Raw genomic sequence first — 24918 nt, 5'->3', positions numbered from 1 at the left:
TATTTTAAAATGTATAATTTTAAAAAATATTTATCATTTCAAATTCTGGATGTAAAACATTAATATATATGTAACGTGACCTCGATGTCAAACCATCCATTCTCTTCTAGGCCTAAAAAAAAATATCCCAAAAGGATCCATATCAAGAGTTTGCTCCACGTCTGTTTTGTAGCAGTGATGGCTGTTGGAGATTCTAGTTGATTGATTGGTCCATCTTCACTGCTGCTCCGTGCTGAAACAAATGCTATTGGTTGTCTCACCATGTTGATTTGAGCATGATTGGTTACGCCATTAGCTTAATCGTTATTGCTACCCAGTCAGCTAGCATTAGCTTAAAGCTCAAACAAACATAAAATGAGAAGTAAGAGAGCTTTTTAATGAGTGTTTGACTGGGAAAACTGTCATTTGTACTTATTAGTAAGAGACAACTGGCTCAATTCGTGGCAGCAGCAGCAGCAGCAGTAGAAAAAGTGCCGTGCTACACGAGGTAGCTACAGAACTAGTGACCTGGTGCTTTTGTGTGTTGTGTTTGTTTCCTGTTTCCTAACACTTTTAAGTATCAACTGCAGTATAAATGATAACATTTTAGTCAATTGACTACTGTGTAAACTTTAAATCTTACTGCAGTATTAGTTATGACTCCTTTTAGTCTTTTATTGATAATTGGTATATTTGTAAGAGCTCTTCCCCTGTAGCAAGATGCCAAAATGTTTCCTAATGGCAAAAATAACAAAATACAAAAGCCTTTAAAAGCGACATTCTCTGCAGCAATCATTCACTTTTTTCATATATTCAAGTTTTCATGTTTTACTCTTATAGGGGAAACACTGTACATCCGAATACATTAAACAGCCCCCTCAAACCAATGAAACGGCAAGACATTGTTGGGTTTAAGATCAAAATACAAATATGAGAAGAAATTTCAGATGGTTCTTTGGTGGTATTAACAACTCAACACGTTTAACACAATTAAGGATAGCACCTTTTATTATCAAATTAATTACATTATACATGCGTATAACTATTAGAACTCTAAATAAAACATCTGTTTGCAAATCAGATATATATTTGTCTCTATAAGTGCAGGCAATCTTTCAATATTAAACCTAAATGTCTTCATTTTACAGCAAATACAAATGAATTGGCTTTGCAGTACCAGAACTTTTGGAGGTAACTATGTGTTTAACACTGTATCTACACCAAAAACGTTTCAACTGTGTGACATGTGTATCTCACACAACCAAACATACTTACACAAAACCTGCAGCTTATTTGCCTGTGTTTATTCATGTCACCACAGTGATTGTGTATTGAGCACTGAGCAAAATAAGCTTCCTCCTCTTCCACCATCCGACCACTTGCTCTATGGATCTCATCCCTTCCACCCGCACTAACGGCAGCTATTAAACGAATCATCAACACATCTTTCACAACAGGGACCTTTCCAACCTCATTCAATCAGGCCCAGATTACCCCACTACTTAAGAAGCCTTCTCATGAACCCTCCCTTGTGGAGAATTACGGACCCGTCTCTCTACTTCCATTTCTGGCAAAGACCATGGAACGAGCAGTCTTCGATCGACTCTCAGACTTTCTTTCCAAGAACAAACCGCTCGATGTCAACCAGTCTGGCTTCAAGAGTGGTCATTCCACCGAAACGGCACTCCTGATGGTCGTGGAATCCCTTCCAGCTGCAAAAAAATAAAATGCTCCTTCTTGCACTTGCATCTCATGAACTGTTAACACTTTTCTGATAGGACTTTGCTTTGTTGATTTCTCTTTGACTTAGATTTTTGCTTGCCTTGTACCTCGCTTGTAAGTCACTTTGGATAAAAGCGTCTGCTAAATGACTAAATGTGAAATGTAAATGTAAATTAACAGTGTTTCTCCATAAATTCTTTGAGGAAAATTTTCTGTAATTTCATGGATTTTGTTTATCTTGTCTTAATTACATTTGTTCTTTGGTTTGGATTTTACTTTTTATTTATAACTGGGTTTTTTTTCTGTTGAGGTCCATTTGAAGGCTGAACTACTTGCCTTCGTGATGCGGGAGAAGCTGACATTTCTGGGACATTTGATCGTACAGAGATGGATAATTGGACCACTGGACATTCATATCATAATGTATGAGATGCCTAGGGTATTTAGTGTGCTCTGTATAGGAATGTTTAATCACCTCATAGCAGTGTTGGTTGGTTTGATTGTGATATTCACTCTCCCCAGAGGATGAATCCTATTGACTTTTGGTGATGATGATAAACATCTGCAGTGCCACCACATTAAATACAGCTGTATCAGAGCAGGGAGAGGGAGGACTGGGCAGAGCAGAGAGGAGCGATTCAGAGTTGCACAATGTAAGTTTACCTTAGTAATTCAAAAAGGTTCAAACAGATACTGAATTAAGGTCACCTGCAGGTAACATAATGAATGTTCTCCAATTATTTTAGTTAATAACTTCTTTGCAAACAATAGTATGCAACAAGAGCCTTTACAGAAAATGTCACACTCACTGGCATTTTGTATTTAATGCCATGCAAAATCCTGTGAAATTAGGGTCCATGCACTTCCCTTAGCCCTTATCAAAGAAAAGTGCTTGCGCCCTAACAGTGTTGCCATATCCATAAGGCAGCTTGTCCGATCCCTAAATGTGTCCCATTTATTGTAAAGCAAAAGCCTTAAATCTCTTGTTATAGCTTCAAACTGAAGACTCAATGCTGGCCTGTATGAGGTGTTTTTGAGTCCTTTACCTTCTTCATTTCACATCCATGTTGGCAAAAAAGTCAATGTTTCTACCGGTTAGTGCAGTTGCCCACAGATGGTGAATCACTAAGACTAATTTAAGGTTCAGTTTCCAGCAATCCATCCAAAGCAGTATTTATAGAGTGGCGTATTAACATGTGTGATGGAGCGCTTTTCAGTCTAAAGCATAAAAGCTTGACAAGGGGTTATTAAATATCTTATTCAAGGGATCTACAAGAAACAAGTTTAGACAAATTAATGAAACAGAAATGACATTAGGAAGCAGAGGAAGTTGAAGTAGATAAAGCTGATTTCCTTCACTTTATTTTAAAGGGTAGATTGTTGTCTCAAATTAATTTGCTAAACTCTGCCGAATTGTCTCCAGAACCCAACTTTCCTTTGAACACATCAAGGAAATATCTTAAAAAGCTTCTTTCCACCTCTGAAATACCTCAAGGATTAGTTATTTTCTCTCCTTTAACTGACCTAGAAAACGGCTCCTTGCTTTTGTTTCCCAGAACGGTTTACTGCAATGCTCAATACTCCAAGGCTGTCTTGCTCCACACTCAAATAATACATCAGATTCATTCTGAACTCAGTAGCCTGGAAACTCATGAACCAGAAAACACAATTGCATGACCCTGACCTAGTGTACATTTGCCTTCATTGGTGCTGACTACCAGAATTCAACAGTGTCCAAGCTAAGCTATGCTTTTCAAAAATTATGAAAATAACTTCCACCCCAGCACATTACACAATTACCAGATCTATACACCTGGCCAAGCTGTGTGCTTGCTGAATGCATAACTGCAAAACTGAGACACCCTCTCAGCCACTTGCCCTCAGAGGATGGCCTCCTTTTGAGAACCAGGCAACAATGTCAACAACTCAGAATGTTCATTATTAAAAGTGCAGGCTACTATCCACATTTGTTCGCTGCAGTGAATAATCGTCAGTCTTGTTCTCTCATTCCCTTCTCTACTTAAAGGACCCCAGAGTTCCTAGTGCTCATCTGTGATCCACATTGTATTCATGCAGTCCTATAGCTCTATAATGAATTCGACTTTATTGAATGTACAGTTTAGTAAGAGGAAAATGAGCAGAGAATCTCCAGTTCATCTGAACTGCACATATACATTTTCCCACTTGTGTAATGTTGAAAAAAAAAACAAAAATTCAGAGGACATGGTTGATATCACTGCAGTGTCCACAACAGTGTAAACATATGTTAACGTGTTAAAGGTTTTCCTTTTTAAACTACACACATTTCACACGTAAAAAGATAAAAACAAGTACAGTATGTGATCCAGATATTGCAATGCATATATTACAGATCTACAAAGTGTTTCATAAGATGATAATATACCATGATCTTTACCTTACTTTCATCAAAGTGCTTTTGTTGTCTAAACCTAACCACAGACAAAACTGTGGACAGTGCCTTTATGAAGGCACTGTAATTGTAATTGAACGGTAAACGTCCACGAGGTTCTTGTGCAATGTTAGACTATATGTTGGACTATAGAGTTTGAGTCAGACATTCTGAACATAGTCTGTCCCAGAGAAATGTGTATAATTTTTTCTAATCCACAAGATCATTAATTCAGTTTCTTATTGTTCAACCAAAAAGATCAACGGCTTTTGGCCTCTTTCTTCAGGGGCCACTACAGCCAAACATGCTTTGCATGTTAATTCGGCATTTGTTTTTACACTGGATGCCCCTCCTGATGCAAGGGCCACCTTGGTGGCTGGGCAGGACCACACCTGGTGGGGTGGGATTTGAACACACAGCCTTCTGCATCCCAACCCAATGCTCTACCACTGAGCCATTTTCTTTCAATAGCTGTTAATATTTTTTCATAATCTGATCTGCATTCTTGTCATGTAGTGTAAAATAATTTAATATTGAAGTATTTTCTTCTCAAAACATCTGATATCATGCAGAATTACAAAATGCATCTACTGATTTTCAGAGTGTTTACAATATAAACAAGCTGTAACATCTAAACAAATTATATGAATCAGAAATTAAATACCGATGTGGAGGAAACACAACATTAGAAACAGCAGATATGCGTTTCAGCTACAGTTAAATTCTTTTAATCGGCAAAGTAGGTTCACACAGTTGCATTAACCACCATTTCTCTAAAATAAACAAAAGTACAACATACTCAGATTTGATGACTCACAGTGCTGATTTACTGTAAGTGAGGAGAAAAGAAAAGAAAATCATACTCACCATATCTGTATCTGACACTGGCCCAAAACTTGTCACATAGATGTTTGTCCTCACTTCTGTCACACTCTCTGAAGAAAAAGACAAAAAGGAACAGAAAAAATATAAAAGCTTTGCAGCAGCTCTGCCTTTGTTATGCTGATCATTTGTGTATATGATGGTGAAGTCTGTCTGCAGGCACTTAGTGATGCAGTTTCCACACAAAATCAACTCTAAACATGGGTTAGAGCAAAACATCATGCTTACTGAAGAATCTGCATCCGATTAGACAGCTTAATACCTGGATTCTCACGTTCTTTGTACATCCTTTTTTCAAATCTGTCATTTTTGTTGCAGATTTAAAAACACAGTACTGCTCCAACAGTATTAGACATTTCCTAAAATGTAGACTTAAGCATTTACTAGACAGCACTGGCGATAGCACTCCAAACTATTTGGCCCAGGAGAGTTTTCTTTTCCCCAACATTAATTCACATGGGCAAAATGTTTCTATGAGAAACATCACAGATGCTTTTGAAAGTCTTTTGTTCACTGAAACTACTTTTTCTTGGCTCAGGCTAGTTGTGTCCACTACAGCATAAAATATGCTTTGGGCCAGGCCCAAGTTTGCATCTTTGAAGAGAAGACATCGCTTTTGACCCAAAATAATTTTAGTTACCCTGCCCAAAAACATTTAACAGTCCCTAAGGGACTACTGGCTTGGGAATAAAATGTAGCAGCTCAGCAGTAAGGATTGTTTTTTTTTTTTAACTGAATAATGGGAGCACTTTGTTGCCAATACCCAGTTTTTAACACACACGTTCTAATCACATTAGATGTGATGCAGTCTATTGTAGTATGAATATGGCATGAATGTTACAGGGATTTCCTATTGTGTACATTTCTTTTTGTTATAATTACATGTATCATCACACATTATGTTACACTGCCAACCCCATAATTGATTTGTCATGGTAATTTATAGATTATTTGTGACCCTGCAAAAAATAATACATTTGATCATTATAATGTAAGTAAAGCCTTATGAACATGGTATTAATTGACATAGAACATTGTGTTAAATAAATGTTATTAAATAAAATGGGATATAAAAGTTGTGACAGATCAAAATTGTCTGTGGGCTGAATCCACTCCTCTGGGGCAAATGTATAAAGCAGTGTTTTGGGCCAGCGGCGAGACAAATGCTCGGAGGAGTGTAACAACTAGAGAGTGATGAGGTTTTTCCCCAAAAGTGAATAGATCCCTGGCTCTTAACTGTGTCCCAGAACTAAGCGACCACCCACAGGTGAAGTCTGCAACCCTCTGGCAAAGGGCCCCCATGAGAGAGAAGACCCACATTAATCATTCCTGTGACACAAATAGCTCTCACAAATATGTAATTATCACAACCACACGTCAGCAGTTTGCACGGCAGACATAGGTGAACGGAATGAGTTGCCCCATTTCTGTTTATACCAATGCACCAGAGCATAGATGCAGTTAAAAATGAAATGAAATGCTTTTCTCCAGCTTCTACCCAATCTATTTGTCTGAGATGGTCTTACATGGCTTTGTCTCTCTGGGACTGTGGGTGGTGGCCAACAGGAAGAAGATTGGTAGTCTTGTTCATGTGCAGGCAGAAGCCTTTGATGTTGACTGAGTATGCTGGCTGTACTAAAGAGGGACCAACTGGTGTTCTTAGCCTATTTATCCCTGTAAGTTCTTAATAGATTTTGACAGTTAAACTTAATTTAGCTCCATCTGCAAAACAAGATGACCTGATATACCAGAAAACAACACTTATAACATCAGCTAGATTTACACTAGAACTCACAGTATCACAGCACAATAGTTTTTCTCTTTGTTGCAAATAGCAGATCACCTGAAAAGCATCTTGCCTCAACTTGCCGCTTAATTAAACTAACACAATCAATACAAACTGTACATAAATTCAACTAACACACAACAAAGAGCCTGTCTAACCATGTTTACCTTTGAAGTAATGGTACTGTGTTGACCTATTAAAGGGTGACTTCACCAAATTTCAACTTGCTCTCTATGCATTAAGTTTAGGTTGTAAATGTATGTTAATGCTTTTAAACTTTGCTCTGACTTCCCTATATTAAATATTTATTCAATTCTAGGTCAAATACTCCTCCAGATGGCATCACCCATAAGAGTTTTTCATTATTAGGAGTTCAGATGATGTCATCTGGGGGAACTCTGGAAAAGCAGGTTGACCCTGATTATAAAGTCCATAGTGTGAGGGAAGTCAATGGGAAGTTCAATCAATGGAAGTCAATGGCATTTATGTACATGTAGTACCCAAACTAGAACCATCCTTTAAGTGTAATATTTCAGACATAATCATTGTACTTACTGCGCCAGTTCTTGTAGGTGAAAATTTAGTGAGAATTTCCTAATGTCCTTTCAGAAAACACCACTTCAGACTTACCCATTTCTCCTACAAACAGCCCTCTCCTGTCAGTCTAGCCTGTGCAGCCACTGGGGCCTGGTAGAACAGCCTTCTGTGTTTCACTGCACCATGGAGGAGTCATTCAATCACTGCTCTACATGAGGAAATCATGACTGTGAGCTCTAACTGGTGGAGGCCTTACCATCTCCTAGCCCTGTGAACCTCTGTACAGAGGCAGAATATGACATGAACACGTTGTGGTTCAGCCTCGTTGGTCTGCAGCCTTGTAGCCATGCTTGTGGCTTTAGCAGTCAAGCAGTAGAGCATAAATGACTGTTCTAACTGGCTGGCTGATAAATGGCAAAGCCTGCTTGAGCATGTGGGCTTGCTGTCATGCTGTCCTTGGGGGATGAATATTTGGATGAAATGGCAGCAGTTAGAAGAATTTCCACTGACATATGTGCTTATTGGCCATTTGGGCATAATTGAAAAAAGACTTCTACCCAAGGGAAGGCAAATATTCATAACAGTGCAGCACAAATTGAACTGAGTTCAGTATGATCTTGCTTTCAGTGTATTGTCTGTTTGAATTGCCTCTACGCCTCCACTAGAGCCAGTTACATATACTGTAGAATTAATACAAGTCGGTCTCATTTTCCTCTATACAGCACTTTTATCTTATTTTGTCTTCTTTATTGGGGGGGGGGGGGGGGAGGGGACGAAGAGTACTCCAGTTGCCAGCCACAGTTTAAAGACATGTAGGTGTAGGTGTGAATGTGATTGTGCATGGTTGTCTGTCTGTGGGTGTATATGTCTATCCGTGTTTCCCCTGAGGTAGACTGGGTACCCGCCCAGGGTGTACCCTGCCTCTTGCCCAGTGATAGCTTGGCTCCAGCCCCCTGTGACCCTGAACAAGATAAGCATTTAAGATAATGCATGCATGTATTGATGGATATTGTTTAAAGCAGTTTGATAAAATAGTTACATAATTAGTGGCATAATACTCTCTTTATAATGTATTGGGATGTTTGTGTGTACAAAAACTTGTAATGCCTGTGATACATTTGTTTACATCAGGTACCTGTATCCTGGTTTTTAAAGTGCTAAAACAGTGATACAATGAAAGTATAAAATCCTTTTTTTCCCCTGTGGAATTCTTTAATTTATCTAACACATAGTCTTGCTTACCTCCCAGCCCAGGACGTAGCCTGTTGTCATATCCATCCAACAGCCTGTCTAAAATTCGGGTAAAAATGGTGATATTGTCTTTACTATCATCCGGTAACGGCTCTCGGTGTCCAACTACTGTCCTGCAGGAAGAAATGGAGAGAGGAGAGAGAGAAGTTTAGAGTCAGAAGCTAGAAAACACATAAAAACGCTGATGTATTGTTCCATAACAGAAGCACTGAGAGTGTGTGAGTGCCTTCGGTGTGCAGTAGTGTAAAAGCTTGCTGTGTGCTCGGATCGGAATTCATAAAGATAATCTCACAGTAAATGTACAGCTTCATGTTTGGACATATATTAATGAGGATTTAATTAAAACACACCGGCTTCCTGTACTAATAATGTGAGAATCAACCGATCATGTTTGGTCATGATCCAAGTAGAACTTTATTTATTTATAGATCATTTTTAGCATTTACACTCAGTATCATTAAGTAATCTAAACTTGATAAGCAGTTTATTGGAGAATTTTGATAGATTTTCACTTGATTATGAATCCTCTCTCTAACAGGAAATACTCATTGCATTTTGTTAGCGAATTCATCATATGCTATCAGCCACCAAATATTATTTCACATGTCCCACAATCCCCTGCAGAACAATGCAGTGGTGAGATGAGAAAAACCACAATACTGTAGGTGGAAAACGGATGAGTTAATGAGTGCTGTCTTTAATTAAACAAAAATCCTCTGTGGAGCTGCCCTATAATAACTTCATAATCCCCATCAACCACCACTCCACGTCCTCATGGAGTATCACACATACATCATTGTACTGCTTGGTACGGATGCAGCTTAACGGACTTTAGAAGAACCTGAAATTTCCCTTGAATGCTGCTTAAATTGAGGCAGATACTCTCGACGGTAAATCTTTTTTTTTTTTGCTGGGCCTCTTGAAAGGGTTTTTTGCAGTGTACTACGTATTGTACAACCCATCCATTAAAATACTTACTGGACTGGGTAAAGGTCATTACTTCGAATGTCTGCTATTGTAATTATTATCAGTCGGGATTGTTTGGGAGTTCCAAATGACATTTCTGCAAAGCCCTTAACAGGAAACACATAATTTTGAAGCATTTGGGCAAATGACGTCTGCTTAGCCTAAGCGGCTATTACATGGGAAAATGTGGGCAATAAATGAATATGAATTTGAATTAAGCACCAGAGCTCCCTCATTTTCAACTCTACCTTTCTCTATCTTGTAATTGTTCCCATGGTTTACAGTATAATAAATCAGCACATGAAGAGTGGATTGAGTGGATAGAGTGGGTTGCGCTGATGTCTCATTAGCTAGAAGGTCTCTGGGTCGAGTTTGCACGTTCTCCCCATGCGTCTGTAGGCATTCTTCAAGTACTCCGTTTTTTCCCCACAGTCCAGAGGCATGTAGTTGTTTTAGCTCAGTTGGTAAGCTAGTCGTCAGTGGTTTGATCCCCAGTCCTGGTTAAATGTCTCTGGGCAAGACACTGAACCCCAACATTCCCCTCCCCAGCTGTGCGGTGCCAGTCAAGGCCCGGTAGAAATTGGGGAGGGTTGCGGTAGGAAGGGCAGCCAGCTTACAAACTGTGCCAAATCAACATGCGGACAATGATCCGCTGATGCAACCCTGAACTCACGAGATAAGCCAAAAGGACAAAAAAAAAAAAAAAAATGAAATAGACTGGTAACCCAAGTTTTATTCATTCTCAGTGCAGATGCCATTCAGTGTATTTACATTTAGTAGCTGCCACTCTGTACAGCTGTTTTTATTGTCAGTGTCCTCCGTTTAATTCAGTACAGGAAATGAAGAATGTACACAGTATTGAACTTGGGAACCACTGTGTTAATTGTGCGGAAGTCGCACGAAATCTAAGCACTAATTAAAAAAACGTGTGATTTCTGACATGTTTTGACAGCAGATCAGTTTAAAAAGCATTTACAGCAGCATTAGACAGAACTTGCTGTTACCACGGGGACTTCAGGTGTTGCCAAATAAACCTGTGTGAATTCTGAAGATTGAAATGTTGAGAAGAATATGCTAAGGATTAGGAAGATTATATCAGGTTTTTAGTTTCTCCTAAGTGTCAGAACCTTTGAAACACCAAGTTCATAATTTGCACATTGAAGACAGTGCTGTTACCTACATACTCCGTATAACTGGGCACTTTTTACCATGTCAAAAAAAAAATGGTAAAATATTTTCATTTAACACATAATTCAAAGAAATATGGTAAAGAAATCTGGCTTTTCACTCATACAGCACGCCTTTTCAAACATTGACAGTCATGCCTGTTTAAGGCACCTCAAACACACCAAAACACAAAATATACAGTAGAAAAGCTTTCGCAAACCTTGAAGCTAACTGCAGTGTGTCAGATCCCACTTAACATGAATCATATATTAAACAAAAAGCCTCTGTGGCTTCTGTGACAGCATGGGTAGAAACTCAAATATTAATGAGAAAACTTTCTAGTCCCTGAGAAACCATTTTAACAATGTCTGCTTCATATTGAAATATCTACTTCAGAAAAACAAAGTACTTGTGTGGTGTGTCACATCTGTGTGTTTTACTAAAGCATTTGCACACTCTTGCTCTGTCTCTTTCTCCCTCTCTCACACACACAGACACACATATGCTCTTCCAGGTTTAGCCAGCTGTTCAAATTCCCTGATGAGGACCAAGAAATGGAACAATCCCTCTAAATTTGAAATCATTTTTGTTTCAACACATAGATGTTATAATCATGCCGGCTGCTTGTTTTACGTTCTCAGTCCCCTTCATTATTCAGCATCTCCATCCAAGCTCACAAATAATAAAAGAAAGGAGGAGTTGTGTTGTTTGCCTGAAGTCACAGATGAAGAAAGAAAATCTTGAAAAACAGACATTGTTTGATGTTTGTGTGATTTTTGTTTTAAAGGAAAAGAAGTATATACAAAGTTTTACAAAACGCTATTGTCGATTTCATTATGATGCTAAATTAATAACTATTGTGCTGCCTGATTGAATGTAGCATCTGAAGCTTGATGGTTAAAAGTAAATTTTGACAACATTACTCAAAATCTTCTTACTGAAAATTTTCACCAGTGGTTTGAAGAGGATTGGTAATTGCATTTCACCAAATTACTTATTCAGCGAGATAATCTTCACAAATAAACACTGCTTTTATTGTGAATCTTATAAATATAATTGCAAGAAGTTAAAGGCTATTGTTAGGCTGTAAATGAGCTACACCACAGTCGTACTTGTAATTTGATTCAGCATTCTTGTATACGTAGTTTACGTTCAGATGCTTTAGTTTGAACCCTGGATCTGTTACGTTGATTTTTCTAGTGGCACTTTTTCACCTGAGCAGTTTGGCATCAAAATCGAGTCAAGTTTGAGCCATAATTGCAGAAATTCTTTCAACTGTGATTAAAAAATGACCACAATAAACCCAACAGCTACAGTCAGATTTGATGTGATGGTATCATCAGATTGCAATAACACATACACTTAGTCAGGGATACAATATATATATCCTGGAGCATATACAATTAAATCCTAACAGACCATTAACGTTTCATGAAGTGAATGCTCTGTGAAAAAGTGACAATCTGCAAGTTAAATAGCAAAAGTTTCTTAATTGGTTATGTTCTGTTGAAGTCATCTCTTTAATTAATTATTGCTTAGTCCCATTTCTCAAAAGGCACATTATTTGAGATGTTCTTCAACAGAAAGAAATTGTAGACTCTCTCTCTTCTCTCTCAAAGAAAGATAAAGAAAGATAAGACTGAGAAAAGCAACAGTAAATATGCGTGTTTGTGTGCATTCAATATATTTATGCTCCTGTTGTTCACTTTTACTACAAAGATATTCATTGATGTTGTAGTCCAGCCTTTACAGGAAATGTCCTACATGACTGCTGACTGGCAACTTAAAGAAGGAGAAGTGGGTGAAGACTTGTGGGCTGGTGGGAACAAATGTGTGTGGGCCCAGCAGGTTGAGTTAGCGGAACAGGCATGTACTGAGTTGAGTGGGCCGGCTCCCATCCAAGGTTAGTGCGCTGAACTAGTCTGACAGGTGAAGGATTGTAAGCTTGGCCACAGAAGAGATGTAATGGTGCTCTCTGCGGGCGCACGAATGCCAGCTGCTAGACAGGAAATGTGTGTTAAGTGTGTGAGTGGAGAAGCCAAAGAAAAGTAAGCAGTAATGGGAGCCGCTGCTGTGGCACCGTGAGATGAAGCTGCTTCATGGTCTGATAGAGTGACGGCTAATAGACTCGAGTAAGGACAAGTTAACAAATTACAGTTCATGTGTGTGACTAATTTTACAGATTTCATGAGGTAAGTTATTTTATCTTACAGCACCTGGATGTTGAATATTTGAGTAAATCCACTGTGTACATATGGTAAGGCAAACATTTCGTAGTCAGCCAATGTCTCTGGGGGCAGAAGAGTCAACCAATTACAACCTGAGGGAAAATAAAACTACTGTTAAGCTGGTGAATATCTTGCCTCTCTGTCACCTACACAGCACAGGTACAACCGACTCAAGTTGTATTCCCATTTGAATGAGACAAAGGATGGAAATGGCTTGCACTGATTTAATTAATAGATGGGTCAGTATGGTAAGACTGAGGGTTTCAAGCCAGAGGCAAGTCAGAAAGTTTGTGCAACAACAAAGTAGAACATGGCTCAAACTTTGAAATACAATAACAAGTCATCTGGAAAAGAGCTGTTTTTGTGCAGCTTCTTAATCAGAAAAGTGCTCGTGACCTTGTGAAGTTGAATACTGTGATTAAAAAGTATAAGAGAAACACACAGCCTCTTTGATTTCCTACCATCCCAACATACCCTTCATCTTAAACCTCTTTTTTTCCTGCTGCTGCCTCTCAATGCATCTTGAATTTAAAGTGAACACCTCAGAAAATACCTGAACATCCTCACCTAAATTCCTCATCTCCCCCCCCCCCCCCAGTGACATCTTTGACAGATAAGGACCCCGATATCCATCCACCAATAAAGTGCCCAAATGCATTTACTGAACTTTCTTGCTGCAGAGAGTCTCTGGCAATCAAAACCGAATGGAGGGGATTAGCGACATTGCTCGCAGCTTTGGGGAAAAGATATATTGGAAGCTAGGGACTTTTCTTAACTGCGGTTAGAGGGACCTTATTTATCTTATGTGGGAACAAATATTAAATTCAGTCTGTTTTCTAATCCTACAATGGGTGGAAAAGGTGCAGGAGAGGACATGTCTAATTAGCACATTCATGATTAATAAACACTAAATTCCAAGCTTGAATTCACTTATGAGTTAACCTTTACAACATAACTAATCATCCCTACCACATCCTCCCACTCATTGTCTCCATGTCTACCAACAATATATTGCTAATGTTGTGCAGTAGTGCATTATGCAGCATATTGTCTCATACCAGTGGATGTCTTGTATCATTCAAAGCCGTTACAATATGGCTGATATTTCTTGGTTTGCTTTATTCTTCTGTCTTCCACTTGCCTGTTTTGGAGAGATAATAAGCACAGGAGAGAAGCTGAAGGAGGGATGTAATAGCTGCTAACAGAGTGCTTTAGCTTTGGCAGACTCCAGGGACAACTGCCTCATCTACAATCGTTTATTTAGGACAAAACTTCTCATGTTACTTCTTTCATCCACTTTGGTTTTTCAGAGGAGCTGCCCTGAATACTTATTTTAGAATCTGTGGAAAGTGGAAGTTATGTAATGAATGGTGAATGCATTTTAAACTTTAAAAATGTATATAAACAGAGTGGTTTTAACATATCCTAACTACAGAAGACTGGAGTTTTATCCAAAAGATTAGTGATTTTAGTCTTGCTAGCAGTGTGGCTCTAGGGATACAAGTGTCTGCCTGTGTCTCGTCCTGGTTGAAATCTCTCTGCAGCTACTGGATGGATTGCCAAAAAATATACATGCGTTCATGGCATTCATATTTTTAGGGTTTTTGTTTTAACCTTTGGGTGCTTTGCTTTAAAAATCTGGCATTTTCATTTTTCGCTTTACATGACAAGATGAATTTAATAATTTAGTGCTGTGTGAAAAGATTTTTATTGAGTGAAAAAAAAAAAAAATCAATCAAATTTTCCCCATTGTCTGATTAACACATCTTCTTAAGATTTGCATTTTCGAAATATCATTGAGAGCATGTTAAAAAGTTCATACAGTAGTTACAGACTCCTTGTCTAATCTAAATGATATTTTCACAAAGTTTTTACTTAAAACCTACTGTAGAGCTGCAACTATCCATCCATCCATCCATCTTTTGCAAAAAACGTCCTCCTGCTCTCCCTGCAGGATCCCCAGGCACTCCCTTGCCAGCTGGGTTGGACTCCCCCCAGCATGTTCTAGGTTGGACCCCCAGGGTTTTTTCCCAGTTGGCCATGCTTGGCACACTTTCTAAAGCAGGCACCCATGGGATATTTTAAGCAAATGCCTAAACCATCTCCTGGACACATTTTGTAATGTGTGTTTGCACTTGATGGCAAGTTACCTTGTGCATCCACTGGGAACATTACACTACCGCTTGACTTAATTTTCCCACTGTATTGACTTGAGAGAACAAACCGTTACAAATATCAGGCAGTACCAAGAGATTTACATTGACTTTCATGCTCAGAGAAGACAGCTACTAAAACAGTTTCAGCTTGGGAAAAGGTTTTCAATAGTTGTTCAGCAGTAATGACATGTATGGCCGAGTACTTCCTCCCCAGCATCTGTTAAAACACTTCCAACTAAAGCAAGAGGTGGAGGCCAATTTGGAGCTTTCTTGGCCCATTGATCACCATTAGAAGCCAAAACTTGGAGATCGTGTTTATCAGGCACAATCTGTTCAGACAGTACAACAAGAAAAGGAAACGAAAATCAATTGGGAGATGTTAATTTCCAGCTGGTACCACCAACAAATTGTCCAACACTGATGTTCTTTACACTGTACTTGATGGTGTTGGGAGAAGTGATGCTATCTTTGTGGAAGCTGGCTCAGTAATTACTTGGAGCCCTTTGCAGTCTCAGCTCTGTATAGTTTTTTTTTTGGTAGTTACAGAATGTGTGTTAACAGTGAGTGTGTATGACATTTCTTTCATCCACTGAGAAATCACACAAGTAAGATAAATAGTAAAACAAATCCACTTAAATGTCAAGCTCTTAAACTTTGATGGATATTCTTGTCCATCATTCAGCTGCACTGATCCATTCCCTTCCTAGCACTACGTGCGTGTCTTCACTCAGTACACATTAACCCCCTTCAATTCTTGTGTACAATTGTTCAAATCTTCTCACACATTCCCTGTAAAAGCATTTGCCTTACTTAATGTTGTATTTTAACAGTTTCCAGTCCTCTTGTTGTGTTTCACCTGACTTTAATTATCAACCAAGGTCAGAGAGATGTCATTCTCATGTGCATTCACGATACAAATCAAAAGATCACCTGTCATGGTCAGACACAAAGACAAGCTGTGTTATTTCAAAATAGTAACTGAGTCGACTATGTTCTGCATTCCCAATCCAAATGTTTTAAGCAAATTATTCAGTGTTGTCAGACTCAATGTGAATACCCACAGCACAAAGCTTCTGCAATTTATTCTAAAGAAATCTTTTTCTATCTCATTTTGAATAGCAAATCAACACCACATTTCAAAAATCAGGTATTTGTGACACAGGCCAATTCCCTGATTTGAGCATCAAGGTATTTTTTTTTTAACATAAATAAAATGTGTGATATCCGTTTTTGGCACCAAACTAATATCTGAGGTGTTTCTAAGGGACACTGCGCACCTCTGTCACATGCAGCACTGACATCCAGAGTACAGACATTACAAAAGCGCAATCACCAGCATCTGCAGCAGTGAAGAGATCATTTATAACTATAAGCATGCTCAATAACACGTAGTGCTATGAAGAGCTGTAAAATACTGACTCCTGAGAAGATATGGTTATTTTTTTAAGAGAGATGATGACAGGAGTGGTAAACAAGTTCATATGACAAATAATTTTCTATAAAGGCCTATGGAGGCTAAGCTAAAACAAATCAAAAGCTGATGAACTTAAGGTCAACATCCGTCCATTTGTAATTCAAAACCCCATCACACTTTTCCCAGAATGCAGAGTTATTATAGCTATAGGTCTGGGGTTGGGGGGGGATTATTGGAACATGTGGACACATAAATCCTGTCTATGCAGGCCACACCAGGGAATGCTGGTGGATGTCTTTTTATATGGCCTAAGGTACTTTGATTTAGTGATGTTAAGGTCACAGGTAGAGGGCACTTAAAACAGCAATTCACAGGTTTTACAGCTAACATATGTATCACCATCTGGCTTGGCTGTGGCGAAGAAGCTGGAAATACTGAAGCTTCTCTTTCTCATTCCTTGCATCCTTGACAGCAGTGTTATGCTTTCATGGTTTTTCATCTCAGTAACAAATGTTCTCTCTTCACATCTGTGATCGCTATGCACCCTTCAATTTTTATGATTTCCTTTTTTTTTTTCCCCCCCCACTATTGCACATTACTCACTGGAATAGTGTTACTGAGTGTATTAGAATAAATCTATGGAAGTGGTATTGTCATTGTATAAATAGGATGGTAAACATTTCATAGTTAACATTTACAATAAATTATTCATTATTCATTCAGTATAAGGTGTGGTCAGAATCATATCTGCAGTAAAAGCATTTCTTTGGCAATCTGTGTCAGTCACAACAGTTTGTTCAGCATGCAACCACACTGCAGCTCTGAGGACACACAGATGACCTTCCATAGTTGTACAGTACAGCTACAGTACTCAAACTTACTTAGCGAAAACATTTAACACAATCGAATCTTCATGTAATAGGATTGTCAAAACATGATGTGTAAACCTGAAAATATTATAAGATTTAATGAGAAGATGATTATTAATTTCTTATGATTGGAATGTAGTGTATAGTAATTGCAGCTGATTGTTCTAGTTATATAAAATATGAAAATATAGAAGAGTGTGGCGCAGGAAGGTAGAGCGGTCATCCACCAATCCTGCCGTTGTTGGTTCAATCATCTACTCCTCCGGCCACATGTCAAAGTGTCCTTGAGCAGGACGCTGAACGTCATGTTAGTTGCTCTCGGTGAGTGTTGACCAGCTGCATAGCAGCCCCCCCATCGGTGTGTGTGTGTGATTGAGAGAGTGAATGGGTGAATGAGAAGCAGTGTCAAGTGCTTTGATTGGCAATAGGTAGAAAAGCACTATATAAAAGCAGACCATTTATCTTTACATGACACCAACGTCAGCCATTTATTCTGAAGTCACCAATGTAACACAATTTTTATCTCCCCACTGGTGCAGATGTTTTATTAGATGTTCAAGTCACATGTATTATTTATGCCTCTTAAGAGAATGTCAACTTAATGTCATGCTGTGTTAGCTGTTGGGGGTAGATTCCCCTGCCTTTTTGTTCGAGACTTAGAGGCTCTAGTCTGACATTCTGAAATGATTCTGAAATGTGTCACAATGTTGCCATAGTAAGGAAGTAGAGGAGAGCTGCCATACATTTGGAGTACGTCTACATTTAAATCACAGAGCCACTGACAAACTGTAAATTTAAATATTGTTGCTTGCTATTGCCATTTCTCTAGTAGGGGTCCCATTTCTTACTTTATCTCTCGTCCCATCTCCTTTATATTTGAGGGATTTGAACAACTCTTCAAGAGAAGCAAGTAACCTAATCTAGCCACTGTAGCAGGCCCAGGTCAACAGACCACATAGTTAACCATGACATAACTTCTTGTTCTCTATTGCAATTTGTTCTAGTTTGCTTATATGAATACATAAAGGTTTAAAGGCAAGTGTGGAAAACCTTTTTTTTTTTTTTATGCAGTATTTTGTTCTTCTCAGAATTACAGCGTTTTTGCTGAAAGTTTTCATCATTCTTTTATGTGCATGGAAACAAGTGGGTGGAAACTGTCACATCTAAAAGTAACAGGTACCAAAAGTGTATTAATGAAGCAGGAAAAATCCAGGAATGTGCCCAGTGAACTGTAAACCAACTGTAGTAATATTACTCTACCACATGTAACAATCCCACATACGAATTGCTGTCAGAAGCTTCCAGGCAACATTGTAATCACTGGTTTCCCCTTTCCAGAATTGCAATACAACCATTGAGGCTTATGACACACTTTGACTTGTGGGGAGGCTGGTAGAGAAACAGGTGCAACACTGACTGAAGAAAGGATGAAAGGATGCCATCACAGTCAAAGCCTGAGATTTCACTAGTACTCATGGTACCGATCAGTCAAAAGTTCCTGCTGCACTGCTTCAATGCAAAGGTCAACACATTACAGCTAAGTATAAATTAACACAATCAGCCAAACTGAATTGCCCATTATAAATGGTGGGCCCATTATGAAGATATAAAACCGTTCTAAGTTGTAAGTCATTTTAAAAGTTATCCATAAGCAGTCATTCATACATAATTATTGGACGGCATCCAACTCTAAAACAAAAATGACAGAGGCTCCTAGATTTTACAACCACTGCATTGTCTTTTGTCCTTGATCGATGGGTTTAAGTGTCCAATTGTCCTTGTGTTTATGATCCTTGTGTTTGTCAAATTAAAAATTGTATGTCCATGCTTGCCTTTGCAATAAATAGTAGGTTTGCTACAGAGAATCAACATTAGATTCATAGAACACTTAATTTAATTTCCCAAAATGTTGGGCATGTAAGTATTTAAAAAATGAGTAATGTCACCACAGTAGACTGGACTGCAGACTTGCTGGTATACATGTGGTATTTTGTACTTCAAATTCACCTCACAGAACAAACAGAGAATCATTTTGTATTAATGTATACACAGATGCTTTAACTAGGGCTGTTAGATGATGCATAAATGTGTACTATAAGTCCAACTATCTGGCAAACCAAGTTCTCCAATGACCGAAATGTTAGCATGATACAAGGCTCTGATGTCATCCGATTGCTTGGACTTATTTTTGCAGTTTTTTCCGGACTACACAGTCTTGAGCTGATTTGGGCAACAAGGGCTACAAGCTGAAGTTTGCTAGCTATTCGTGCAAAGACCCTTACTTCTATTTGCTAATGTATTGCGACATGGCAAAATCTCAAATTAGCTTAAAGCTCACAAAGCCTCTTCTCACGTTGCACAGATTAGAGAACCTGTTATCTACTGCTGCTTTTACCAGCTACAGTAATACTTTGGATTATGAGCCACAAACCAACAACTTGAGCGTAGGTAAAAGAAAGAACCAGATTAACTATCTGATAATCTGAAACATTTGTCAGGTGTTAAAATAGCCACTTAAAGTCAGTCTTTGAAACCTATTGAAATACACGGTTACTGTATCCAATGGCCATTTACCACAGCATTGCTCTACACACTCTGAATCCACTTAAGGACGAGTTGGGGGAGGAGGTTGCTGGTGGCAAAGAATATGGGATGTACAGAACTATGTTTCATTAAAAAATGCTGCATGGAAAGTGAGCCAGAGCCATTTCCTTGAAAATAAATGAGAACACAGGTAGTACTTGATGTATGTTAAAACAACAACAACAACACTGTTTAATCTAATAATTTAACATAAATGAAGAATTTCCATGACTGAGTGCTCTGTGTTCAGACACCTCCTGCAAAATCCATTCCTGTTTCATCTTGATTCACGCTTGCTGGGGTTGTCCACAAATTGGTTGCTGTGGAAATCATTGGCCAGATGCTCAAATATGTCAATAGGAAAGTGACTGAGCCTCAAAAGTGATTAACAAACAGGTCAATAAACCTTTTAAAGAACTGGAGATGGGGGAGGACAATGCCTTTACATGACACCACAGCTGCCAATAGCAAGAGGATGTTATATAGGATGTAATAGGATGTTCAAAATAAAATTCCAAAGGATTAAAAACATGGGAAGAAAGGAGAGACATTAAACTGCTTTTACCCTTTTTAAGCAAACCACTTATTTAGACGGGAAAACCAAGGTAAAAGTTGAATTGATTACCCTGACCATCCGTTTTAAGCATCCATTAGATGTCTGCGTTTCCACTTTGACCTCTGTAACTACACTAATTGTGTGTGAGCAGTTTTCCACTGCTGAAGATGAATCTTCCAGATCCCTGAGCTGTCATGATGTTCTATGCCTGACTTGATTGTAAAGCTAATTTGGGTCCACTGTAACCTTCATCGGTTTAGCTGGTGAGTAACGTGGTACAATGTTTCGACTGTTGTAAATTCACACAGGACGTCTCAGTAACAACCAGTGAATCGTTCACTTTATTTTCTTTTGACTCCCCAGAGAAACTATTTGCCTGGTCATTCAATCAGCAAAGTGCTTCACCCATGAATACATTACCCTTGTCTAGATGTGTGACAACAGGTCAACACTACCGAAACAGTATGCTATCTGTTGACCAGGTCACATCTCAAAGCGATGGCCCTCTCTGCTATGCTTGAATAATTCATGTGAAAGGGGGTGAGAAAGCGACTAAAGTCTGGCCAACTCGAGAGCCAATCCCTTGGCAAAGTGTACATATAGCACTCTCTTCCTTATAGCTATTGATTATGTGCCACATTAGCCAGAAGCTTGGCAACAGATTACAAACAAAACAGACAACAGAGCGGCCTGACTGTCCACCTTTGTTAAGTGTTGACTCTGGAATGAGAAGGTGGGGAGACTGGGAGTATGGCGAGCTTGGCAAATGAAGAACCTGGGTGGAAATTAACACAGCATCCTCATACATATGTCATACACAGATTCTGGGGAATATTTGTTTAATCATGCCCTGGCTTTCAATGCATGGGAAATAAGGAAATATGGTTATGTGCAGAATGACAAACCCTTATGTAGAGGATTTGTCTGTTACACCTTAATCCATTAGGAAAGTCTCCTGCCTCAACTGTAGTAAAGCCGATTTAGAGCTCGCCGATAGCATCAGTGGGCATCAGAGAGGTGGCAGCTCTCAGAGAGAAACTGCTTTGCTGATATGCCGATAATCTGAGAGCATGTGCATGCTGACGTTCTGAGGATTACTTCTAAACTTCAGCAATATATGTACAGTAAAACAGGATATATATATAGAAAGAGATATAGAAATATAGATAGATCTCTATCTATCTATCTAAAGAAGTTGAAGTGGATAAAATCTGTTAGGTAAAGACTGCTGTGTAAGGACTTTGCATATATGCACTACATTATGTCTCAAGTAATTGCAAAAAGATTGACATTTGTGAAAATCCTTGTCATGTGCTCTATTAGGTCCATACATAATGAGTCACATTGACTGCTTGGGCGCTGCTGGAAAAGAGGCGATAACAATTTTCTGTCCATGAATATGTCAAAACTTGACATATTTCCATTATTCACCTGGTGCTTTTAATCACATTTCATGATTTTCCATATTTTTAATCATTAATATCTTGAATACTAATGCCAATAATTATAACTTCATTCCCCCTTTTCTCTTTTTCGTCATGCTGAATAATTAAACCAAAGTCAGATTTCCAAATATTTCTTTCTAATTGTCTATAAATATTTAAATATTTATAGACAATTTGATCTTTATTAGAAATATTTAATTGTCTGGCAGCATTTCAGAAGTTTTTGGTTCTAAAACTCTTTTGAGGGGAGGCTCGCCCTTCTAACCAATCAAAGAATTTAAATTATTTACACTTGATTAAGAGGCTTAGGAACCTTCTCATTCATTGTAATTGTACAACAACTACCTGAAGAACTGGGCAAAGCATAGCAGAGTACAGCAGAGCAGGGAGAGGAGGACTGGGCAGAGTAGATTGGATTGGTTTGAGATCTATGCCGGTGCTAGCCTTAAGTTGCATATTTATCTTTAAAGGAGGGTTTATAACATTTGGCAAGATCGAAATTAGCTCTTTTTACAGAATTGCATATTAATGTACACTGTCACTTTGTAGATAAAGTATTTAAAAATATTACCGGCACACTTTGCTCTTAAAAAGTAAGGAACTGAAGTAAGGAATGACAAAGTAGACCGGGCTAATCCCAGCCACACGGTTCTGATTTCCATCCTGGCGTGCTTCCTTTCAGATTCATTGAGCCTTTCCTAGCGTGCAAAATCTTAAAGTGATTTACACTCCACTGCGTCTTCCTGCCGTAACATACAATCTTATCAACAATGCTAACATGGCAACTTGAGCAATATCTTGGTTTGAAGGTACAAGGAGAATGATTGGAATGACTCCTAGACATGCTGCAGCTTCTTTTTTTTTGCTGACTCTAACACATGGAAAAATGTGCACAAATTGCTGGAGTCAAAATGCTGCGAATGGAAAATTATAGATAGTGTTGTGCTGCAGAATGCAAATTAATTCACCAGTCAGTGAAATTTAACCATTGCAGAGATCAGTAGTTGTGTTACAATGCTTTATGTTTGCTTTATTTGGTCAACATTGGGACAAGGTTGCATAGATTCTAATTAATTGCTCTTTGCCCCAAAATGTTGAAGTTCTTGAGTACAAGAAAAGAACATTTAGGAGAAAAAAAAAAAATCATTCGAAACATCAAGTTTTCCTAGGCGGCTTACCATTTTTTTTTCGTGAAACCCATAATAGAAGTCTGGCTATTTTGTTTGACAAACTGAATGCTGGGACCATCTAACTGTATAATAACAAAAAAATATGTTTAGCTTTTTCTCTGCCTTCAAAATAGATGAACTTTAGCTTCCTATAGTGCTGGTTAGATTACAGTGTCAGCTTCAGCAGGAAGCCTGATTAATATAAGTATTATACCAAACACACCAAAGTAACAGCAGACACAAAATTGAGGGAATAAAATAACTTGGGAGGACTGAAGGTTGCATTGCAGAAGTGGAGAGAAACTGGGATGTGGTGAGGTTCTTTACGTTGTCGTACCTGGCTTGAGGAACAAAGTTGAGGAGCAAGAAGAATATCCACAAGCCCAAGTTCAATGATTTTGGCTTCCAAAGCGCGGCAGCCATATCCATTCAAACAGAAGACCCCTGTAAAAGAGTGAGAAGGAGATGATTTTTCGTTGAATACTCAAAAGTGACATGACACAGTGATCTTAAAATGTTTACAGCAATTAAATGCAGAACATTTGGGGATGAAATGATCAAAAAAAGACCTGATAAATCAGGAGAAAAAAGTAACGTTGAAATGGGAAAAGCGAATAATAGTACTGTAATTTAGCAGAAATTTATTTTTCACTATGGAGAGATTTGACAGACTTTGAGCTTGAGGGATTTATTAAACAAGTCAAATGCTGCTATCCACAATGCTTCCTTCTCTACCATTAGTCATACAAAGGTGTAGTTTACCTCATGCAAAGGACAACAGATTTGTTGTATGATCTGTATGAAGGTTTTATTTTCGTCATTATGACGTCAATCTTAAAACACAGTACTGTATATGAAATGATTAAGAAATTATCGGACCCTTTAGTTGTGAGGCAACCATGCCAACCACTCCACCACCCTGCTGCCATCTGCATTAAAACTAACGAGACTTTCAGTACAGTTAAAAGTGTATTTTCCCGTTTCTAGAAACATATTGATTGTGTCAGCTGGTTACTGAAATCTGTTGTAGTGGGCACATGCTTTATTCAGTCCACAGGTGTTGTGAACATTTCAACAGTTAACCGCTTAAAACCTAATTTACATGTATCACTTTGCACTTTGTACATAAAATGAGACTTTACCGCCAGCACAGCACTAAAAGCAGCTGTCTCCTCCTGTAGCTTTGACCTTAATCTCATTTTCAAATGGCAATTGGCTTAGATGATAATACAGTAGTTTCCTCTCCAGATGCTGATCCAAAACAGCAGCTGGAGTTAACATGCCTGGTCATGCAAAACAAATGCAACATTTCCACTCTATTGTACATATTTTATTTTCTGTTAAAGGGATGACTTTGGTAATTTTTTTAATTAATTGAAGTGTCCATGTGACTGACATACTTTTAACAAACCCCATCCCACATACACAGAATATGCATTTCCTTGCACTGTAGGTGGTCAACTGCACATGTGCCAGTTCTCCTGTGAAATAAGGGAAATTCATATCGGTTTGGACAACATTTAGGTTGACCAAACATTTTAGAGTGAAGAAATTTATGGGGTCAAGAAAAGTCTGCATGAATTGCATGCTCGTAGCCTAGATTTGTGTGAGGATCTTGATCCTGTGCAACTGGCTGATGTGTTTTTAATACTTAGTGGACATTAGAGGTCTATTGCACAAACAAGGTCATTTACAATCTGACTATTTCCACTGTTACATTCATTGTATGTGTAGGTCTATGCTCTTACCCACAGTATGCTTAGTAATCATAATCAATCTAAGATTTTGAGCAGGACAA

General features: G+C 38.5%; 1 protein-coding gene across 3 annotated transcripts in view; it reads right to left on the bottom strand.

The window, feature by feature from the left end:
* Positions 1-24918, bottom strand: part of gabra3 (gamma-aminobutyric acid type A receptor subunit alpha3) — a 71783-nt gene that overhangs the window by 24623 nt on the left and 22242 nt on the right. For 2 of the 3 annotated variants that reach the window (XM_067494742.1, XM_067494743.1), the window contains exons 2-4: positions 23458-23564; positions 8559-8680; positions 4979-5046 (exon numbers count right to left, since the gene is read on the bottom strand). In XM_067494742.1, coding sequence (XP_067350843.1) covers positions 4979-5046; positions 8559-8680; positions 23458-23549 — 282 coding nt within the window. In that variant the 5' untranslated portion in view covers positions 23550-23564. The remainder of the gene's footprint in view (positions 1-4978; positions 5047-8558; positions 8681-23457; positions 23565-24918) is intronic. The other variant, XM_067494744.1, reaches the window with a different exon arrangement.

The sequence above is a fragment of the Channa argus genome, chromosome 24, assembly GCF_033026475.1.
Source record: "Channa argus isolate prfri chromosome 24, Channa argus male v1.0, whole genome shotgun sequence".
Classification (NCBI taxonomy): Eukaryota; Metazoa; Chordata; class Actinopteri; order Anabantiformes; family Channidae; genus Channa; species Channa argus.
Note: the sequence above shows the minus strand (reverse complement) of the source record. Positions and strands in the feature narration are given on the sequence as shown.